The following is a 21,292-nucleotide window of genomic DNA, read 5'->3' as shown; positions in this document are numbered from 1 at the left end:
AGGGGTGGGATGTGGTGGAGCTGGGCTCCCCAAATCTCCTAGCTGGGTGGGGGAAGGTGGGGGAGAGGGTGGAAGCAGGAATGGAGCTTAGCTGCTGTGCTGTCCAGATGAGAGGCAGAGTGAGGAGTGGGTTCTCCCAACTCTGGAGGTGGGTGGGCCATCAGAATTCAAGGCAGAGGGGCTCTTGTTCATGAGTTAGACAATTTAGGGGGCCCTATCGAGCTAGGAAGACCCAAAAGAGCAGGAGTAGGTCGAGTAGGGTAGAAGGGGCTGGAGAGGCCACCGTGTTGCGGAGTTGGGCCCAGAACTCCAGAAGGCAGGAGAGCCATAGGGGCTGGACTGCCTGGGGTGGTGGCATGGCCGCTTCTGCAGGTGGAGGAGCAGGTTTCAACTGCGAGGGCTCAAGGGCTCGAGCTTCCTGCTCTGAGCCAGAACCGGAGCTGCCTGGAGGGCCGGAGGAGCCAGACCAGGCCCTTCATTGTTCTCCAGGTCCAAGGTCCTTCGCTAAGTGCCCCCAGGCTCCCGGGCCTCTTTGGTCCTGCCTTACCCTCCTGCCACTAGAGTCTGGCGATCAGGAAGAGGGCAGGTCTGGAAACAAGGGCAGCGGTGGCATCTGCATGGGTGGCCGTCCCTCCAGTGCTCCCCTTCCCCGCAGAATGGCGCCAGGGCCGCATGGCACGCATCATCCTGCAGGACGAGGACGTCACCACCAAGATCGACAATGACTGGAAGAGGCTGAACACGCTGGCTCACTACCAGGTGACCTGAGTCCTCCCGAACCTCCCGCCTTAAGGTTCCAGAGCTGCATGGGAGCCCTGTGCAGCCCCCCAGGAAGGTGGTAAATGTCAGGGAGAAAAGGAGACGAGGTCACAGATGTGACCGCCTCAGGTCCTGCACTGGGTCCATCAGGCCACCCCCACAGCCCTGGAGGTGCGCTGATGGGGAAACTAAGGCTCAGAGTCCCGAGGTGACTGACCTCCAGGCACAGAACCAGAAAAGGCTGGGGGTGTCACCTGGGCCCCCAATGGTCGGTCATGCATGTCCTGGCTCCCCGCCCTCAGGTGACGGACGGGTCTTCAGTGGCGCTGGTGCCTAAGCAGACGTCTGCCTATAACATCTCCAACTCCTCCACCTTCACCAAGTCCCTCAGCAGATATGGTAAGGGCCGGGACTGGGTGGGGTGCAGGCAAGGCCCGCCAGCCTGGGGATGCCTCCTTACGAAGGCTGGGAGGGGGTTTTGTCGCAGTCTGTCACTCGGAGACTTGGCCTCCCCTTGAATTGGGGGCTGCGCCTCCCCCGCAGCACCTACCAACTCAGGGGTCATTCACGCCGTCTCCCTGGGGTGGCTACCCCGACGACCCGGGAGGTGTGGCGGACGACCCCAAGTTCGGAAGAGGAAACTGAGGCTGGGCACCGAGACGGCCTGGCGGGCCTCCGGCCAGGGCTGGGGCGGGCGTGGTGCTAGAGGCCTGGCCTCTGACGGGCACGGTACCTGCAGAGAGCATGCTGCGCACGGCCAGCAGCCCTGACAGCCTGCGCTCGCGCACGCCCATGATCACACCCGACCTGGAGAGTGGCACCAAGCTGTGGCACCTGGTGAAGAACCACGACCACCTGGACCAGCGGGAGGGTGACCGTGGCAGCAAGATGGTCTCGGAGATCTACCTGACGCGGCTGCTGGCCACCAAGGTAAACGCGCAGGTGGTGGGGACATGGGGGTGCCGGACCCAGCTGCCGAAAGTCAAGCTCGGAGCAGGCACCTCACCCTCACCCTCATGCTGCCGCCACCCTGTGCCCTGGTGCCACCAGCAGCCATAGGTGGTGAAGAGGGCGCCAGGGCCACCCCTGGAGCTCTGTGCCCTTGCCTGCCCACAGGGCACACTGCAGAAGTTCGTGGACGACCTGTTTGAGACCATCTTCAGCACAGCGCACCGCGGCTCAGCCCTGCCGCTGGCCATCAAGTACATGTTTGACTTCCTGGACGAGCAGGCCGACCAGCATCAGATCCATGACTCTGACGTGCGCCATACCTGGAAGAGCAACTGGTACCTGCAGGGTGGGGCGCCAGCGTGGGGAGGGCCCCAGTGGGCATTCAGCCTCACTCCAAGCAGGCATGGCGGGGCGCAGCTGCTGCAGGAGGCCGTCACTGGCCTGTGGTAGAGGGGCTCATCTTGAGGGGGGTTCACTGTCTCCCTGGGGGGCCATCCCCTCTCTGTGTGGGTCTTTCCTACTCACCCATCAGGCAGCCTCGGTTCCCCTGTCCGGACCTGGGCAAAGCTCATGCTCTGAACTGCATGACCCTCGTTTGGCATGTGCGGCGGGTGTGTGTTGCCCACGTGCACCTGTGTCTGCCCTGAGCCCTGATGGCACTCCCTGGGCGTGGGGGTGGCATTATCCAGGTCAGCACCATCCAAGGGATTCTGCAGTGGCTGGTGTTGTAGATCTGTTCTAGCCAGAGGGGTGGCTGCCAGCCACGTGTAGCTTCTGACATGGGACACATGACTAGTGCCACTGCAAATCTGAATGTTTAACTGCGTGGAATTTTGCTTCTTTGAAATGTAACACTGACGTGTGATGACGGCTGCAGGATGGCCCAGCTGGTGCCTGTCCTGGAGGGGCTGGTTGGGCACAGAGGTCAGCTGTGTAGGGCCATGGCCCCGGCCCCTTCCTGGGCTTGCTGGCTGGGCCTGTCTTGGCAGCAGCGTGAGTGAGTGGGTGGGGCTGAGTGAGCCCAGTGTGAGGGCCCTGGGTGATGTGCATCAGGCCTCAGAGGACGCTGGCCGTGTGTGGCAGACTCCTCGGTTGAGGGCATGCTCCTGGCCATGCTCACCATGTGTGACTATGTGGCCTTCCTGGAGGAGATGAGGGGTGGGTAACATGACCCTGGCTGGGGGGCAGCAGACCCCTCACTTACTGAGAGTCCCCTCTGGGCCTCGGTGTCCGTGTCTGTGTGGAATTCCACGACGCCAGGGCCACTGGCCAGCCCTTCCTTTCCTGTGCTATCTGGAGGGACACCAAGGGCCTGTTTGACCATGCCCCGGGCCTGCCCCCACAGCCTGCCCCTGCGCTTTTGGGTGAACGTGATCAAGAACCCGCAGTTTGTGTTCGACATCCACAAGAGCAGCATCACAGACGCCTGCCTGTCGGTGGTGGCCCAGACCTTCATGGACTCCTGCTCCACGTCTGAGCACAAGCTGGGCAAGGACTCGCCCTCCAACAAGCTGCTCTACGCCAAGGACATCCCCAACTACAAGAGCTGGGTGGAGAGGTGGGCCTTGTGGGGCGCGTGGAGCCAGGTGTGTGGGGGCAGGGCATGCCGGGCCCCAGTTCACACACCGCCCTGCCGCTGGCTGCAGGTACTATGCTGACATCGCCAAGATGCCCGCCATCAGTGACCAGGACATGAGTGCGTATCTGGCTGAGCAATCTCGGCTGCACCTCAGCCAGTTCAACAGCATGAGCGCCTTGCACGAGATCTACTCCTACATCACCAAGTACAAGGATGAGGTGAGCACGTGTCCCTCATCCATGGCCGCCTGCACCACAGCCCCAAGCTGCCCCTGCTGCGCCTTGGGCTGCCCCTCCGCTCACACCTGGACCGGCCATGTACTCCCTGGGGCGAGAGACAGCCCTGTGTGCTGCCAGGTCTGTCAGGGCTGGGCTGCAGCCAGCCAGGGCGTGTGGGGAGCAGATGGCTTGGTGAGTGACTGTGCCCCGGGGGCTGGACAGAGTTTATCCGCCTGAGTGGACATCTGCAGGGCAGGGCCCCAACCCTCCCTTGCCCTGCTGCATCCTTTCTGCTGACTTGAAGTGAACCCATAGGAGGCCTTCTGGGCGCCTGTGTGCACTGAGCTGGTGGTCCCTGAGACACGGGAGGCAGGCGGCCTGACTGGCGGACAGGACTGGACAGGGCATTCAGGGCCAAGAAGCAGGTTGGGCGTGGCCAGTGCCAAGTCCCTGAGGAGTGTGAGCTGCAGGACTCAGAGGCTGAATCAAGCCATCTGGGAGGAGGTGGAGGTAGGGCTGGGACCAGCATCCTGTCGCGGGGTGTGCAGGCCTCGGGGGCCTTGGACAGTTGGCAAGTGAGGCGGGGCCATCAAGGTTCAGAAATAAAGGCTTGATCGGACAGCCAGGTGCCATGGGTGAAGGGGCGCCGGTGGTGGCTGGGCTTAGGGGGTTTGAGGGGGTCAGGACTTGTCCATCTACCTGAATGTGGGGTCGGCCTCCAGACTTGTGACCAACTGACGGGCAGGTGGGGAAAGCTGTGAGTGGCCAGGTCTGGGGATCAGGAGTCCGGTTTGGACTTCTGTTTAAGTTTGAGGGGCGTGGAGCTTTGGGCTGTAGATGAGAGTGAGGGGTTGGCCACAGGATCTTCAGTTGGAATTGGAGGTGCCTGTCCTAGAGAGGCTGGCTCTAGAGGGGAGTCCAGAGCAGAGAAGGAGACCCTGAGCTTGGACCTAGAGGCATGGCTCCATGGGCAGATGCTTAGCGCTGAGGACAAGCAGTTGACCTGGGGGGTCTGAAGCAGGAGAGACCAAACCTGCTGGCCTTGGGCTGATTAGGGGAGGGGGGGGGGAGCTAGAGATGCCAGGGTGCTCCACTGCAGAGGGTGCAGAGAAACCAGTGTGCAGGGTGGAGGGATATAGCAGTGAGGGCCGCCCGTGGGCTTGTGGGCCAGCAGGATGTGGGAATGAACAAGCCGTGTGCACAATGAGATTTGAGGGTGCTGGCGGTATTGAGGGGGGTGAGTTTGGGGTGCTCTTGCTTCCTTGAAGGGCCCAGCAGTGGGCTGCAGTGCGGTCCTTGAGGGGTAGGCAAGGCCCCGCTCTGGGTGGCAGGGACTGGGAAAGAGCTGGCCAGGGCTGGCATTTGGGCCACAAGTGCAGGAACAGTGACCTGAGGACTCATCCTCCTCACTGGCATCCTGGGGTGGTCCAGGCCCCTCAACTAAGAATGGAAGGGGGCTGGAACCTGGCATCAGCTCTGCAGTCCCCACCGGCCACATCCGTGTCACTGCCCTGTGTGCCAGCCTCCAGCCCGCTGCAGTGGGCAGCCTCTGCCAGTCCTGACGCCCTGCCCTGCCCTGCAGATCCTCACAGCCCTGGAGAAAGATGAGCAGGCCCGGCGGCAGCGGCTGCGGAGCAAGCTGGAGCAGGTGGTGGACACGATGGCCCTGAGCAGCTGAGCCACAGGGCAGCGACTGTCCAGCGGGAGACTATCAAGAGGACCTGAGGAGGCGGCCTCTGACCACAGCCGTTGCTGGAGGTTCTTGGAGGCAGCTGCCCACCTGTGCCCCTCCCTTCCCGCCTGGCGGGGTCCTGGTTCTCGTTGGTGCGGTGAGGGTGCCTGTGGCACCCTCCCTGCCCGGAGCTGCTCACCACAGGACTAGGGGAGCCCAGGTACAGCTCGGGACCTTTGAAGGAGAATGGGGTGACTGCTGAGGAACTTGAGGGTTAGACCGGAGTCCTCTGGGAGGGGACACCAGTCTGGCCTGTCTCCTTGAGGCTGGGCTGCGGGGCCAGAGGGAGTCAGCAGGCCGCAGCCTCCCGGGCAGAATCTGAGGGCCGGGGTCTGGCTCGCAGCCGGTGGGGAGGCTGAATGCCCAGAGCTCTGCCAAGGCGCGCTGAAGTCGCTCTGGACCATCACCCATTGCCTGCCACGTTGGGCACCCCACGCTCGCCGCTGCCGCCACCACCATCCTCCGATTCACCGCGTGCTCTCGCGGCCGAGGCCAGAGAGAAGCCCCCAGCTCCCTCCTATGGAGGGGCTGCAGGACGGCTCCGCTCGCAGCTCCAAGTGACTTCCAGAAGGACTCGGCGACTCCCCTTCTGTCCTCAGGGCTGTGCCTCTGGGAGCCGCAGGGCCCGGGGCTCCGAGTCATGAGCGCACGTTCCTGTTATTTATTCCCCACCCCCCACTCCCAGGTCTGCGGGGCTCCGGGAGCCGCCTGACCACCTCCATCCTCTCCCCTCCTGCCTCTCTACTCTGTGTCCTGCTCTCACATCGCCTTCCGGTGGCTCCGGTGTGGCATCTCAGCAGTGTGCCAGCCCCAGGGACAACGGGACATCTGGGGACTGCTTTTGAGGGGGCCATCCCTGCTGCACTTGTGCTTGGGCAGCCAGGGCTGCGGCAGGCCCGGGGCCACACCCACTGCGGGCCTGGCTGGGAGCAGGTGTCTGACCAGAGGGCCTGGTGGTCAGCTGTGTCCACCCTACCCTCAGTGAGTGCGAGAGAACACATTTTTAATTAAAAAAAAAAACCTGTACATATATATATATGTGTGTGTATATATATATATATATGTGTGTGTCTATATATATATATATACATATATATATATGGCTTTAGCCCCAGTCTCCAGCCCCAGTGGGGTCCTGTATAGTTAACTGGAGGAGAAATTTTAAAAACAATTTAGAATAAGAAAATCCAGACAGTGGGAAAGTAATACCAAATGGTCGTGGAGATAGTGGCCAGTTTCCCGAGTGGGGCACCCCTGAGGCCTTCGCCCCTCAACCCACCGAAAGTCTTTGATTTCATTTGACATAAAAAGGAGAGAACTTCTCCCTGGCCCCCCGAGAGCTGCTGGGGCGCGGGGCCCGTGGATTCCTGCATGACTGTGCTAGCGTTTAGTCTGACTTGATCTTTTTAAAACTGCAAGTGTTGAATACTAGAGGTTGTTAGCCCCTTTTTTATGTTTTTTAATTAATCAGTCACTGGTGAAAGCAAACAATCGGCTCGTCCCCTTTTCAAGTTCACTTCCTCGATGGTACTGAAGATTCCCGCGGACTGTTAAGGGACAGCTAACTGTGGCCGACCACCTCGGGCCGCGGCCTTGCGCCTCCCGAGACAGACTCGAGTGGGCTGCACGCCTCGGGCATCGGGAGCAGGGGGGGTGGTGAAATCTAGGAGTTTCTGCCTCAGGAGCTCCAGAGGCGTTCCGGGGAAAGGGGGTTCCTCAGGCCCCCAGTGTCACCGCGGACGTCCACAGCTTGGCCGACGCCACCCCCGTGTGGGCTTGCTCCCTGGGCCAACTTGGGGGCCGGAGCTGAGGCTGCTGAGTGTAGAGAGTGGTGGCCCCTTGCTTGGGCCAGGAGTCCTGTCCCTGGGTGTACCCCCTCCTCCCCACTCATGCACTTGGGGGAGACCCTGCTCCCCCTGAAGTCTTCCCTGATGCTGGCTCCATTCTTACAGTTTTGCTCTGGTCAGGTTGGGGGTTGTCAGCCCCTTTGCCAACTCTCTTTAGAACCCTCCAGACCCCTTCCATAGGCCCCCTCCCCTCCCCTGTCCCTGTCCCCATCCCTGCTGGGCCCCGTGGGCTCACCCCGAGAGCCGGGCCCGCCCCACACCCTGGTGGCATCAGGTGGTAGTCTTCGGGGTGCCCACCTGGCCCTGCCCGGAGCCATCCCCGCAGGGGCCAAGCACTTTAGCAGGACCTGTTTACAGAGGGGCCGACCTCACTGATGACGCCAAGTTGGCCGGCTCTTGCAGCAGGTCCGCGCCTCACCTTGCTCCCAGGTGCAGGGTTAGGCTGTGGCTTCTCTGTCATGGCTTCCCAAAGGCGCCCCAGCTCGGTCACCTCCTAGGCTCGACCCAGACACTCCCGTGTCACCTCCTGACCCTGAGCACTGGCCGAGGGGGTGCGGGACCCGGCAGGGGTCTCACTCTGCAGTGAGGCTAGGGTGCAGTACTCCCAAGGGCCCCTCTTCAGTCCCCAGGCTTGGGGTGCTGTGCGGGCAGTACCCACCTGCCCCAGACACTGCTGCTATTGCCACCCGCTTCTCACAGCCCCTTCCACCCGCCCGGCCTGCCCGGGAGCCTGGCCTCTCCATATACCTCGAGCTTGCCCTGTGCTCCCTGGCCTGGAGGCTGAGGGCCCAGGGGCACCTGAGGCAGAGGCCCCCACGTGTCTTTCCTGCCCCCTGACCTTGCTGAGAGCCTGCACCCGGCTTTTCTCCCAGCTCGGGATTCGATGGCTCACGTCGTTGGTGCTACATGAGCTAGAATAGATATATTTAGAGAGAGAAAGATATTTTTCAGACAAAGCCCACAATTAGCTGTCCTTTAATGCCACAGAGCAAACCCCCCAAAAAAGAGAAGAGCCCCCTCAGCAATTGCTTCTCACAGAAGCAGTGTGACCGATGGCGCTCAGCCCCCCACAGATTGTGTAAATATACGGCTATTTCCTATTTTACTGGTCTTCAGATTTAGTACTTGTAAATACACACACACATTAAGGAGAGATTAAACATTTTTGCTAAAACTCACGGCTCCAGGTTGTCCTTGCTGGGAGGGGTGGGGCCAGGCCGCGTGGCTTGAAGGAGGCAGGCGTGTCCCTTGGGAGCGTGTCCGGCGGCCCTGGGCCTCTGCGCAGGGCTGGCCAGGCCGTGGGTGCTCGTGCCCACAGCGAGCTTCGGCCATCCCAGCTGCAGCCCCTGCTGGTTGGGGGCCTGGGGTGGGAGCGCCGGGCTGACAGCCTGCGGTGTGGGAGCTCCGCTGTCTGGGAACCTCACTGAGACCGAAAAACTCCAAGGCCCAAGCCCCAACCTGAGGCCTGGTGGAACCAAGGTGATTCTCAAGCCTGCAGGATTGTGAACTCAGGCCTCAGAGATTTGTTTCCCCAGGGGTCTTGTTAACATGCAGATTCTGATTCTGAAGCCACTGTCCTGGGCTTCCCACTTTGAACAGACAGGGCCTGGAGCTGCATTTCCCGACTTCCCTCAGTCAGGAGCACTCTTGTCGGAAGCTTGCGGCTGAGGAACCCAGTCTGGGAAATGGCCTTTCTGGCACAGACCTGCTGTTCCAGCCCAAGACGAGCTCGGCAACTTTCCTGATGGGCAGTGTTGGTGCAGCCTCTGCCCAGTATGTACTGGGCAGGACCCTGTCTTTGGGCGGTTCCCGCTTGTCTTTGGGCAGTTCCCACCTGTCCCGGGGGTGGGCCGGGGGTGAGATGCGATCATTCTGGATGAAGGCCGGCATGCGTCTGGACGAGACAGGTGTGCGTATGTCCAAAGGACACACTGTGTCGGCGAGGTAGTGGCCTACCAGGCCATCCTGGGGAGTGCGGGCCCACCCACAGTCAGCTGCTGGGGGACCATGTGCATGGACCTGTGGGGGGGGGGCATTGTCCCCAGGAAGCTAAGGGCACTCAGGTGTCTCCCAGGGCCGCATGGTGGCCAGGGCCAGCGGGGCTGGGCGCATATCCAGAGGGAGTTCCCAGAGAACTCCGGCCACGCCCAAGCCTGCCATCCAGTGCCCTCTCCGTCCCGAGGGCTGTGATAGTGGCCTATAAATCATAATCGATGCCCCTGGCTCCAAAATGTGCCTGTCTTTACCGCCGGGGCTGCAGGCATCCAGCTCAGTGCCAGGCTCAATTACTAGGAAGAAATCAGCGTAATCACCATGAAATTGCATCGGAAACAAATTTAGCAAATGCGGTCCCGTTTGGGGTGTGACGTGGCCTGTTCTCACGGCTCGGTCCCCTCGAGCTTTCCGGCACAATCAGCCCTGCCTCAATTACCCTCGTTAGGCCGCCAAGGGCCCAGCCCCACCAGCCTGAAAACGGGGCGCATCTCTGAGCCGCAATCAGCGCTCGCTGAGCGGTGATCAAGCGTAATTATACAGCGAGCACTGTGCTGGCGCCTTTGATTGCCGCGCTCATCGCCGCGTCGAGGGTATTAAAACCATCAGCTATTAATACCAGGGCCACCGGTGGCGCAGGGCAGGGCTTGCCCATGGCGGGGCCTGTGGGTAGCAGAGGGGTGAGGCTGGCCTGTCAAACAGCACTTCGGCAGCCCCTTCTGAGTGCTGAGAACTGGGCTGGGCCCCTAGGCAGGGTGGAGGACAGGGCAGGACTCCTTGAGCAGGGATACAACAGGCCAAGCTAGAGCGTGCCCAGGTGCTGTGAAGACGACACCATGGCAGGCAGGGCAGCGGGTGGAAGGTGGCTCTGAGGAGGGGCAGTGGCGTGGAGACCGGAGGGCCAGAGGCAGCAGCCACAGTGACCCGGCAGAGGAGGGCTTGACAAGCAGGGTGGAGGGAGGCCACCAGGGCCCACCCAGGGATGGGCCTCACCATGAGGCGTCTCAGGCCTGAAGATGAGCGGGAGGTGGTTCTGATGGGGAGGCAAGGAAGGCAGATTCCAGTTTGCATTTGGGGCCTGTGGTGCCAGAGGACCAAGGGCTCCCTGAGAGGTCCTCGCAGATGTCCCTGGGGCTTCCTGGAGCCCCGGCAGTCCGTCAGAACGAGTTGCTTTCTGGGCCCGAGTGGCCTTTCTGAAAACCGGCTGCACGGGGTCATGGGCTGGTTCTGACTTTGGGGTTGTCAGTAGACGTGTTCTGGGCCACGTCGGGGCCAGGCATCTAGTGCTGTGGGAGCGAGGGCTCTGGGGGCAGAGCCGTCAGCCCACCCACAGCAGCACTGGCACAGACCGACGTGCCGGACACGGGCATCTGGGAGCTGTTTCTTTAGCCCACCCCTGGCTGTGTGATTGACACGACGTAGCAAGGTCAGCACCAGCTTGGCAACTGTGGTGGAAAGAGCACCTTTGTCAGGACCCGGGGACAAAGCTGACATGGATCCCTCACCTCTAGCCACAGATCTGCCCACGCGGAGCCAAGTTCCAAACTCACGCTCTCTACCAACTCACTTGGGGTCCATTTGAGAAATCGGCTTTCCAGCCATCATCAAATTGGTTTTCCAGCTGAAAACCACCTCAAGAAATAACCAAGCATATTTTCCTTGCTGGGTGACTCTCTGTTATAAAGGACAGAAACTTCACCTAAACTGACTTGAGCAACAAAAGGGAACTGGTTGGCTCCTGTAATAGAAAAATCCAAGCGTGTGTCTGACTTCAGGCAGGGCTGGATCCAGGGGTTCCTCGAGGTCGTGAGGACTCAGTCTCCTTCTCTGTCCCCTCTGTGAGCTTCATTCTCAGGCAGGCCCTTTCCAAGCTGGAGGCACCAATGGCCACCAGAGCTCCAGGGTTACCAGCTTGGCAGTGGTGGTGGAAAGGGAGTATCTTTGCCCAGCAAATGGCTGGGTAGGGATCCCCCTGGCCAACTTCGGGGTGCATGTCTCTATTTGAACCAATCATTCTGGTCTGAAGAATGAGGTGCTGTGTTGGGCTGGATTCAGGTCACATGCCCAGCGGGAGGGCTCCATCCATTTACACCTTGCATTTACACCTCAGGGTTTTGAAAATTGCATAGAACTGTGCCCTCGTGGAGCATGGAGTGTCTGCAGCGTCTAAGCCCCACTGTGTCTGCGCGGAGGCCTCCTGGAGGATGGATGGATGTGTTGTCAGAAGTGCCCGGGGCATCTCTGTGATTATCCGTCTCCTCTTGGAGATCCATAATTAACTGCTGACAGCCCATTCAAAATGTACCTAAATTGCCTGAGTCCTCTCTAACACCTACTTTTGCTGCCTGTGTGACCTCAGTTGAGGAAATCTGGCTCTGAGGGGCAATCAACCCTAAGTACAGACTGGACGACTGTATGTTCTGACCTCTAGCTTGGAAGTGTTTTCCACAAGAGGCCTGGAGTGGGGACCTCCAGAGCTGAGCATGGGGTGGGGTGACCAAAGCTTCCGGGGCCACTTCAGCCTGAGTGTTGTTGTCTCTCCTTGTCCACTCATCGACCCCCATTCACCAGCCATCCACCCGCCCAACCAGGATCCCCACCATCCTACCCACCTGCCAGTCTCCCCATCCACACTGCCCATTGCTTCCTTCCACCTCCACAATTCACTCCTCCTTGCTCTCCAGACTTCCAGTCATACACCCACAGATCCCCCCAGGGGGCTGAGGCAGAGTTGTGAGGCTCCTGACATGTCAGCAGGAGGTGAGAAACACACCTCCTGGGAAAGTCAGATGGTGCGCTCCTATGGAAAACAGCCTGGCCAGTCCTCACACTTAGAATTACAGAGAATTGCCACCTCTGGGTGTAGGGCAATTCACCCTCACCCAGTGTAGTGTGAAGGAAGCAGTGTCTCAAGGAGAGACTCAGATGTCCCCATTCACAGCAGCCAAAAAGTGGAAGCGGGTGTCCATTGATGGATGAATAGATAAACAAATGTGTTCTGTGCATACAGTGGAATATTATTCAGCCTTGAAAAGGAAGGAAAGACATTCTGACACTTGTTACAATATGGGTGAAACTAAGTGAAATAAGCCACTCACGAAAAGACAAATGCCTGGTGACTCTTAAATCCAGAATGGCCACATTTAGAGACCAGAAGTAAAATAGAAGTGGCCAGAGGCTGGGGGGCATGAGGGGTTCGTGTTTAGCGGGGACAGATTTTCAGGGTGGAAAGGTGAAGTGTTCTGGCGATGGATGATGCTGATGTTTGCACAGCGCTGTGAATGTATTTAACTGCAAACTTACAGAACTGATTATAAAAAGTTGGTAAACAGTCTGTACTTTGCTGTGTTGACGGGAGGACCACGGAATGTTCTGGAGCAGGTCGGCTCTGCCTTTTCCTCTGGGCTTGGTGGTCTTGCCCCCTCAGCCGCAACAAAGGTGGCTGCACCCCTCTGGCTGCAGCCCTGGCCTCCAGCCTCACCTAACTGCCCCCTGGACGCCTCCCTTTGGGCTGTTCACAGTGTCCCCGGCAGAGCCTGCCACCTGCTCGGTGCCAAAGTGATGCCTCCCCAGAGTTCAGACTGCCCAGGTGATGCCCCCCCAGAGCTTGGCCTGCACACGTCCTGCCGTGCCCGCCCCCCCAGTCCTGTCTCCAGGCCCACCTCTCTCTTCTCCATGCTCCCCAAACCCAGCTTTCAAAGAACACCTCTCTCTTTTTTACTTGTTTAGTGGATAAAAACGCTAACTTTCCCTAACCACCGTGTCATTATCGCATCACAAAATGAACACCTGCATATCAAAGTCCCTGGACTGCCCTCAGCTGCCTTCAGGCTGGGCATTTGGGTGGGCACCCAGGAGTCCCCGGCAGCCTGGCTCTCTGTTGCCTTCCTGAGGTCCACAGGCCCCTCTTCTGTTCTGAAGTCATTCCTGGTCAGAAAAGAAGGTCCTTTGACCTGAAAACTTGGATGCAAGGAGGGTTTGGGGTGCAGTAAACACCCTTGTGCCCCTGGTGGCCACAAACTGGTGCTTGATCTAGAAGCTGGACTGGACTCAGGGTCTGTTTCCAAGGCCAGCAGGGCCCTGTGCTTCCCAAAAGCCCCCCAAAGCACACAGAGAGCTTTGGGTCGATGGGGAGGCACTGCCACCTGCTGTCATGGCCCCCAGGGGTCCCACTCCCTCGGTGGGTCCCTCATGTCGGTCTCTCCAGCTCCATGAGCTGTGGATGTTTCTTCCACTCAAATTTTTCTCTAACACTCACTCATCGTTTTGTAATTTGAAATTATTTGAAAGAGAAACTTCATGGCACTCTCCTAAGTAGATAACCAGTTGCCATAAATAGAAGGTGGCTGTCAAAATAATACAATGAAAGTAAAAATAATATGAAATCCTACCAACAAGCGGTTGCCCACACAAAGGCCTCCTCTCTGATAAAGCCTCCGGAGCCAGGGGTCAGCTGCACACTCCGCTCTACCTCCGTTCTAGAGCCTCCCCGCCCGTCCTGCCCTGCCCTGCCCCGTTCTCTCTGCTCTCAGCCGAGCCTGCAAATTTCCAATTCAGGATTCCCTTGCCAGCTGCCCCAGTGGGAGCCGCAGTAGAATGAAGGGAAGGCTGGGCTCACCCCAGGGTGGGCAACCCCCTCAGTGCTGGCACGCCTGGCAGCCCAGCCTAGCTCTGTGCCACCTCCCCGAGGCCCCCAGCAGGTGACATGATTCCTATCCCCTCTGCGCCCACCGCTCCTTGTCCCAGCTGCAGGCTGCTGGCAGGGCTCCTACGGTCAGGTCTGCTGTGCCTAAAGACCCACCCCACCCCCTTCCCCTCCTCCTCCTCCCATCCACGAGGCCGCCCACCTATTTTCCAGGCCTGGCTCCCCAGGACCTGCAGGGCTGGTGCTGGCCAGCCCAGTCCTGCTCTTGCTGAGGCCCCAAGAATGGTTCCAACCCCTCTGTGACCAGTGGCTGAAGCCAGACTGTTACAGGTGGCGCCCCCTAGAGGGGATGCTGGTGAGGACGGGCAGCCCCAGGGAAAATGCCAACCAAGAATGGGGGGGTGGAGCCCCAACGAAATACAGGGGACCGGTCTGCGCAGCATGCGGAACCCTCGCTGGTGGACGGGGATCGAACCGGCGCTGCAGAGGCTGCGGGCAGCTTCGCAACCCAGCACTCAACCACTGCGCCACCAGGGGAGGGGAGGCCCGCTGCTCCCCTCAGCAGTGTACTTCGGTCCTTCTGCCTGTTCTGTTCCCGCTCTGGCTCTGGTGAATCCTCTCACCCTCCCGCGCTTCTGACTGTACCCAGTGCATGTATAAATAAATAAATAAATCTTTAGAAAAAGAAAAAGAAAAGATAAAAGAGCTACAGGGGACTGCAGAAGCGGCCCCCAGGGTTCAGCGCTGGGGATGTCAGCGACTCCGGGGTCAGCCCTTTCTGCCCCCACCGTGCGGTCTCCAGAGGCTGGTGCGGGCCCCCCACAGAGGGGCTTCCAGCAGCCAAGCTCAGAGAGGAAAGCTTGGAGACCTTGCAGGGAGCCGAGCGACTGGACCGCCCTGGCTTTGCAAGGTGCCCGCCTGGCAGGGGGCGAGCACCCAAGCCGGGGCCTCGCGGAGCTGCGTGTGGCTGTTTGTGGCTGGTGCTGCTCTGGGGTGCCCTGGCGGCTCCGGGAGCCTCGTCTTGTGTCTTCTGTCCCTTCGTGAGCAGAGCCCGGCCTGGCGTCTGGCTGCCAAACGCCAGGCCGCAGCGCGGGGAGGCGCCATCTTGGGGCCTGGAAACACTGGGCCCGGCTTCGGGTGAGGTAAGAGCCATTTTTGGCCTGTCACTGTTTTTCCCTGGTGTGTTAAATAAATCCCATTATTGGTGCTCTCTGAACCTGAGTCGCCTCACAATTGTGCACACGGGTGGAGAACTCAGATGGTGACCAGCAAACTACGGGGCAGTGTCCTGGGCCGGTTGCAGTGCCCCGTTGTAGGGTAGATAAAGTGTCAGGCTTTTCTGCCCTCCGCCATTAGGCTTGATGATGGATCCTTGCGGTGCTGAGTGCAAGCCTGATGGCGGGCACCTGAGTGGGGTGTGGGCCTACGTAAGTGGGTGCACCTGGGCTGAGAGACTGGCCTTATAAGGGCGGCGTCACGGGGCTGCCGGAAGCAGAACCGCGAGAGCAGAGAAGGCCGGAGAGCCCAGACAGAGAGAAGACTTGCTGGGAGCGGGGAGGCCTGGCAGCCTCGGGCCCCCTAGCACCCCTGCCTGCCGTGGCCCTGGTAAATCCCAGTAAAAGGCTGGAAGAGCCCCTGAGGGCTGCAGGACTCCTGCTTTACCTGGTCTGCTCGGGTCATAGAGAACCTGCTCTGGCCCTTCCTGCCCCTACACCCTTGCTGCCCTGTATCACCTCCACTGGCTTCCCCGAGCCCTGCACCTCTGCCTGAGCTGCAGCTCCAGGAGGCTGCTCACAGAGCACAGGTGTGTGTGGCCCTGCGGTCTTTGCATTCTTTGCATTCTGTCCTGAAAGCACAGAGCTGAGGCTGAGAAACAGGTTTTAGCTCTACAAAGGGAGCCAGAAAAGCTGCCTCTCTGGTTGGAATGAATTACTTGAGCCCACTTTCGCCTAAGGCCCCTGAGAGGAAGTGGGCACAGGGAAGGTGATTTCTAACCCCCTTAAGCTGCCTCACAAGCCCGAAACAAAGTCTCCATGCAGAGAGGATTCCCTCAGCCCAGCCGTGGGCAGGGAGAGCCCCTGCCTGTGCCCCAGGGTGCACGAGACAGGGGCAGGCCTAGGGGTCTGAGGGGAGGTCTGTTTCCTCCCTTCTGATGGAGAAGCCTCCTGGTCTTGTGTGGAATGGCCCAGGGGCACAGAGGCACTGAGGTCCCTGCAGCGGAGCGGCAGGAAGGAGGCTGGCGGTGGGAAGGGGAGGGGGCTGCTGGGAGAGGGAGGGGAGCAGCGTCCTGAGCATGACAGCAGAGCGGGACAGATCCATCTGCAGCCCCACAGCCGGTGATCTGGATCCCCGTACCCCCGGCCCAGGCCGAGCGGCAGAGGTGAGCGGGACAGGAAAGCTGTCCTCCTGCCCCCTTGAGTGCAGCTGGAAGCCAGCAGAGGATCCCACCTCCTGTTCCCAGGGTCAGGAAGCCCCCATGAGCTGTGCCTTAGACCCAAGGTCATCTTGGGACAAAGGTGCAGCAGGAGAAAAAGTGGTGTTAGGAAGCTCGCTGTGACCTGGACACATCTCCCCAAAAAGAACGTACTGAAACAAAGGAGATCGCTTAAATAGCATTAGAGTGAGATATTTTTAAAGTGGAAGGTTTTGTTCCTGCTTCCCAGTGGGGCAGGAGCTTGGGAAAGAGATAAGTTACAGACAATTAAGAAGCTACATTAACAAAAATTCCAAGTAGTGTTCAGCCCAAGAGACCACACTGGGCTCCAGGGCCTGCCAGCCCCAGCCCTTGGTGGGGGACAGCTCCTCCCCCAGGGCAGATGCGTCTTGGGGTGGCCACACCCCTGATTGACCCATGACTTCAGCAAGTCATCTGATCGGGACAGTTTTTTTCCCTGACACCATTGAACACAGAAAATGCTCCTTGGCCTGGGGAGAGTTGACCCTGGAGTTGCGGATGAGCAACTTCACGGCTGCCTGAGTGCAGCCAAGACAGAAGGGCAGAGAGCCAAGAGATGGTGCAGATAAGAGACAGAGGGGAGAGAGAAAGAGAAGAGACAGGGAGGAGATGGGGAGGGAGCAGCTTTTCAGGTGCTTATTTGGCCACTTAACGGCACATGTCTTCTGTGCAGAAACCTCTAATTAGAGCCTTGTAAACTGAGCCATGTGTCTTTTCATTAAGTTGTAAACAGTTCTCTATATATTCTCGATACCACTCAGCTTCCACCTCACCCACCTGTAGTGTCCTGCCAGTCCTTGACACCCCTCATCTGCTCTCTGTGCACACTGCTGCTGACCTGGACATTTTATATAAACGAGATCTCACGATAAGATGCCTTTTGTGTCTGGCTGCTTTTACTCAACACAAGGTTTTCTAGGCTAATCCCATGTAGCAGCAGGTGCCAGTACTTCACACTTTTTAGGGCTAAATACTATTCCACTGTGTGGTTAGATCATGTTTTGCATGTCCATTCATCAGCAGGTGAACATTCGAGTCATTTCCACTTTGGGGCTATGAGAAATAATGCTGCTGTGGACACAGGTGTGCACGTTTCTGAGTGGCTATGTGTTTTCATTTCTCTTGTGTAGATACCTGGGAGGAGCTTTGCTGGGTCATGGTGTAACTGGATATTTCCCAGTTGGAAGAAATGCCAGACTGTCTTCTACAGCAGGTAGGCCATTTTACATCCCCCCAGACATATACTCGGGGTCCGAGTTCTCCACATCCTTGTCAGCACTTGTTACTGTCGGTTCTTTTGATGCTTGCCTTTCTAGTGTATGCGAAGTGGTACCTTGTTGTGGGTTTGGTTGGCATTTTCCTGAGAGAAGAGGTTGAGGATCTTTTCAGGTGCTTATTTGTCCTCTTAATGGCACATGTCTTCTGTGGAGAAACCTCTGTTGAGATCCTTAGCCCATTTGTAAATTGAGTTATGTCTTTTTATTATTAAATTGTAAACAGTTCTCTCTACATTCTAGATACAAGTCCATTATCAGATAGACAACGTGCAAAATTTTTCTCCCATTCTGTGGTTATTTATTCATATTCTTGATGTTGTCTCTAAAATGCTCTGCTTCTCATAAAAGAATGAGAAATCTGATGTTAGATTCAGGGGTGAGAAAAGGAATCCAGAAAAGAGAGAGTGGAGCTGGCAGGTGGGGTGACACCGGGGTAATACAGAGGAGAGTAAACAAGTGACTTTGAGGTCTGGGACTTGGTGATAAACTCTGTCTTTTGAAAAAAATTTTAATTGTATAAAATACACCTAAGGAAAAATCAGCCACCTTAGCCATTTCTAAGTGTACAGTTCCGTGGCACTAAGTACACCTGTGCATGGTCCACCATCACCACCGTCGTCTCTAGAACTTCTCCATCTTTTCACATGGAAACATGGTCCCCATGAAACTCCCCCTTCCCCTCCCAGCCCCTGATCACCTCTAAGCTATGTTCTGTCTCTATGAATTTGACTTTTCTTGGGACCTCAGATGAGTAGAATCACACAGTATTTATATGATCTGTGCCTGAGTTACTCCACTTAGCATAAAGTCCTCAGTGTTGTAGCAGGTGTCAGAATCCCCTTCCTTTTGAAGGCTGAGTAGTACTCCATTTATACAAGCCACATTTTGTTTATCCAGTCACCCATCCATGGACACCTGGGTGGCTTCTCGCCTTCGACTCCTGTGAATACGCTGTGATGAAGGTGAGTGTGCAGACCTCTTCGAGACTCTGTTTTCAATTCCAGAAATAGAATTTCTGGATTATATGGTAATTCAATCTTTAATTTTGGGGGGGATCCACACTGCTCTTTCCTCCAGTGTCTGCACCCTCTGACACTCCTACCAGCGGTGCCCAGCTTTACAATTTCCTCTCATCATTGCCAGCGCTTGTGATTTTCTATGTGTGTTTTTTCCTCTGATGGTGGCTTTCCTGGTGAAGGCATCTCATAGCAGTTCTGGTTGGCCTTTCCCTGATGAACAGCGCTGTTCTGCGTCTGTTCCTGTGTCCGCTGACCTGTCTTCTCTGCAGAAGACATGTCTGCTCAAGTCTTTGCCTGATGAGTTTGGAGTTCTCTACATGTTCGGGGTGTCAGTCCCTGAGAAGATATGGGGTTTGCTCATCTCCCCTCCCATCCTGGGTTGCCTGTTACTCTGTCGATGATGTCCCTCGATGCACAAAAGTTTTTCTTTCCGTGAAGCCCATCGTATTTGTTTTGTTCGTCTGTGCATGTGTTGCCTGTGCAAAAAATGAAAAAATTCCTTTTTCCTCAGAAATTATCTTTATTGCATTTCACCCTCTTCCTCAAAACGTTTTACCAAGTACGTGATTCAGTCGTGTTACTCTCCCTCAGAACATTGCAGAGACAAATCCATGGTCGTACCGCCTCCATAGTGACTCTTAAGAAGCTGTCTGTCATTCCAGAAGGCGATTTTCTTTCCTACTTGCTGTTTTAGCCTCTTCCTTTATTCTTTAATGTCCTGCAGTGTTAATCCAATAATCCAATGTCTTCCTGATCCTTGCATCATGGTGGCAGTGGAAGGTTCTGGATGTGGACACTTGTGGTGGGGGCCTGGAGGCCTTTCTCAGCATTTCCAGAGTTGGTGAAGGGACTCTGCTGCACCGCTCTGCCCAGCTGCTGGGGTGGTTTCTGTGTGTGTGACAGGCCCTTGGGGCCCAGGGCCCATGCCCGACCATGCCATGGCCAGCTGTGCTGTGCCCGCTCTTGGGCCCACAGCTGTCACAAGTGCTGCTGATGAGGGCCTGGGGTGGGGCTCAGCATCCCATGGGCTGGCGGGGCCTGACTCCCACCCAGGCAGTGCCAGGTCTCTCCTGTTGTTACCACTCACCTCCCACCCACTCACAGAGCATGGTGGGGGGCTGAAGGGCCCCCCAAGTCACCCCCCTTGAAGCCCTGTCAGCCCCACAGATCATGCTTATTTCTGTGACGATGTAAATCTGGGCACAGAAAGTTATGATGGGTGTCTGGCCTGGCCCAGCCCGGCCTCAGGACTCCTTGCCAAGGAATTCCTTGCTGGCCTTTCTCGAAATCTGGGGGTCTTTTCCAGCAGCCCGCTGGCTCTGCTTTCCCTGTGGAAGTGCCGTCTCTGTCTGCAGCTCTGCTCCCCATGCCTGGTGTCAGGGGCATCTGCCCAGGGCTGCCGCGGCCAGTGGGGAGAGGTAGGAGTGTCCTCAGCTTCACTGCGCACAGGCCCCAGGGAGACTGTCCCATCCACTTCCTGCTCGAGGTCAGGGGAGGGCAGCAGAAGGGCCAGCCGCCTGGGCCCCGCTCGCAGCGGGCAGCACTGCAGAGCCACTCGGCTCCAGGCCTTCCCAGCAGGCTGGGGAGAGGTTGTTCCACTTCTCAGGTGGGGGCCCTCGAGGCTGACAGCAGTCACACTTGACTTCTGAGTTCCTGCCAGGGGAAATACTTCCCATGGCAACCGACTCTCCAGCGTCTCTCCTGGTGAGGCTGGATTGAGTCAGGAGAAGAAATTCCCCCACAGCTCTGGCTGGGGGGGGCCATGGGGCCAGGAGATGGACGGCGTGTCTCCCCGCAGTGGGGCCCCCCAGCCATGAATGAGGGGTTCTAGACGTGAACACAGAAATCTCAGTCTAGCAGTTCCAGCGCCGGCTGGTTTGAGCTCTGTATCCACTTACTCCAGGGCCCCCGTCTCGGCTCAGCCTGCCCTGACAGCCCCCTCCAGCTCCCCGTTCTGCTTTATTTCTCTCCAAAGCAGTGCCACCAATTATTTGATTATTGCCCCACGAGGGCAGGGATTCTGCCTGGCTCATCCCTGCTGTGTCTTCTGCACCCAGACCAGTGCCTGCACGTGGGGGGACCTCGGCAGATGTGCTGCTCGGCCGGGTACACCTGCCTTTGTGTGTCCAGCCCCGCTGTCACGGGGAGCCGCCTGCCTGCGTCCCGCCAGGGGCATCGGCGTCAGATCCCCGCCCTGCGGCTCTTTCCCAGTCACCACTGCCTCTCAGCGGCTGCTCCCAGGCTCCTTGGGATGCTGCCGATGAGTTAGGCTTGGTGGCTTCTCCCACCGAAGAGCAGAACCCCTGTGTTTCAGAGGAATGAAGTGCCTCCCCACCCAAGGGCCATTTCTCCCTCGTGAGTATGGCTCCCCTGCATTCTGGATTGAACCTCCCCCCCGCCCCCCCCCCCGTAGGGGTCACCATAGGGGGTGGGTGGGTCCCAAGGCTGCCAGGAAGGTTGTGTTGCAGGGTCCCGACCCCTCCCTTCAAATCTGGGCTGATCCTGTGACCAGAATTGACCCAGAAAATGTGACTGAGGTGTTGGGGTGCCGGATCCAAGGCTGGACCTCAAGAGGCTTTGCAGAGGTCACTTTCTTTCGGGGATGAGTGACTGCATGGAGGAGAGGCCAGCTGTCCCCACCAAGGCCACCCGAGACCAACGCAGAGCCAGCCGGCCCCAGAGGGCTGACCTGTGGGCCGTGAGCAATAGCAGTTTCCCCAACTGGTTAAGATAAGATTAGCTGCTAAAACACAGCTTCAGATAAACCACAGAAAATTATTTGTTTTTATCTGAAATTCAGATGTAACTGGCTGTCCTG

General features: G+C 58.0%; 1 protein-coding gene across 1 annotated transcript in view; it reads left to right on the top strand.

Annotated features, from left to right (window-relative positions):
* Positions 1–8,299, top strand: part of PLXNA1 (plexin A1) — a 43,996-nt gene extending 35,697 nt beyond the window's left edge. The window contains exons 26-32 of the mRNA XM_054688046.1: positions 656–764; positions 1,067–1,158; positions 1,499–1,689; positions 1,876–2,045; positions 3,056–3,268; positions 3,357–3,507; positions 5,090–8,299. Of these exons, the coding sequence (XP_054544021.1) occupies positions 656–764; positions 1,067–1,158; positions 1,499–1,689; positions 1,876–2,045; positions 3,056–3,268; positions 3,357–3,507; positions 5,090–5,185 (1,022 nt within the window). The 3' untranslated portion in view covers positions 5,186–8,299. The remainder of the gene's footprint in view (positions 1–655; positions 765–1,066; positions 1,159–1,498; positions 1,690–1,875; positions 2,046–3,055; positions 3,269–3,356; positions 3,508–5,089) is intronic.
* The last annotated feature ends 12,993 nt before the right edge of the window (positions 8,300–21,292 follow it).

This window comes from Talpa occidentalis, unplaced genomic scaffold, assembly GCF_014898055.3.
Source record: "Talpa occidentalis isolate TD23 unplaced genomic scaffold, MPIMG_talOcc4v2.1 talOcc4.10, whole genome shotgun sequence".
Lineage (NCBI taxonomy): Eukaryota > Metazoa > Chordata > Mammalia > Eulipotyphla > Talpidae > Talpa > Talpa occidentalis.
Note: the sequence above shows the minus strand (reverse complement) of the source record. Positions and strands in the feature narration are given on the sequence as shown.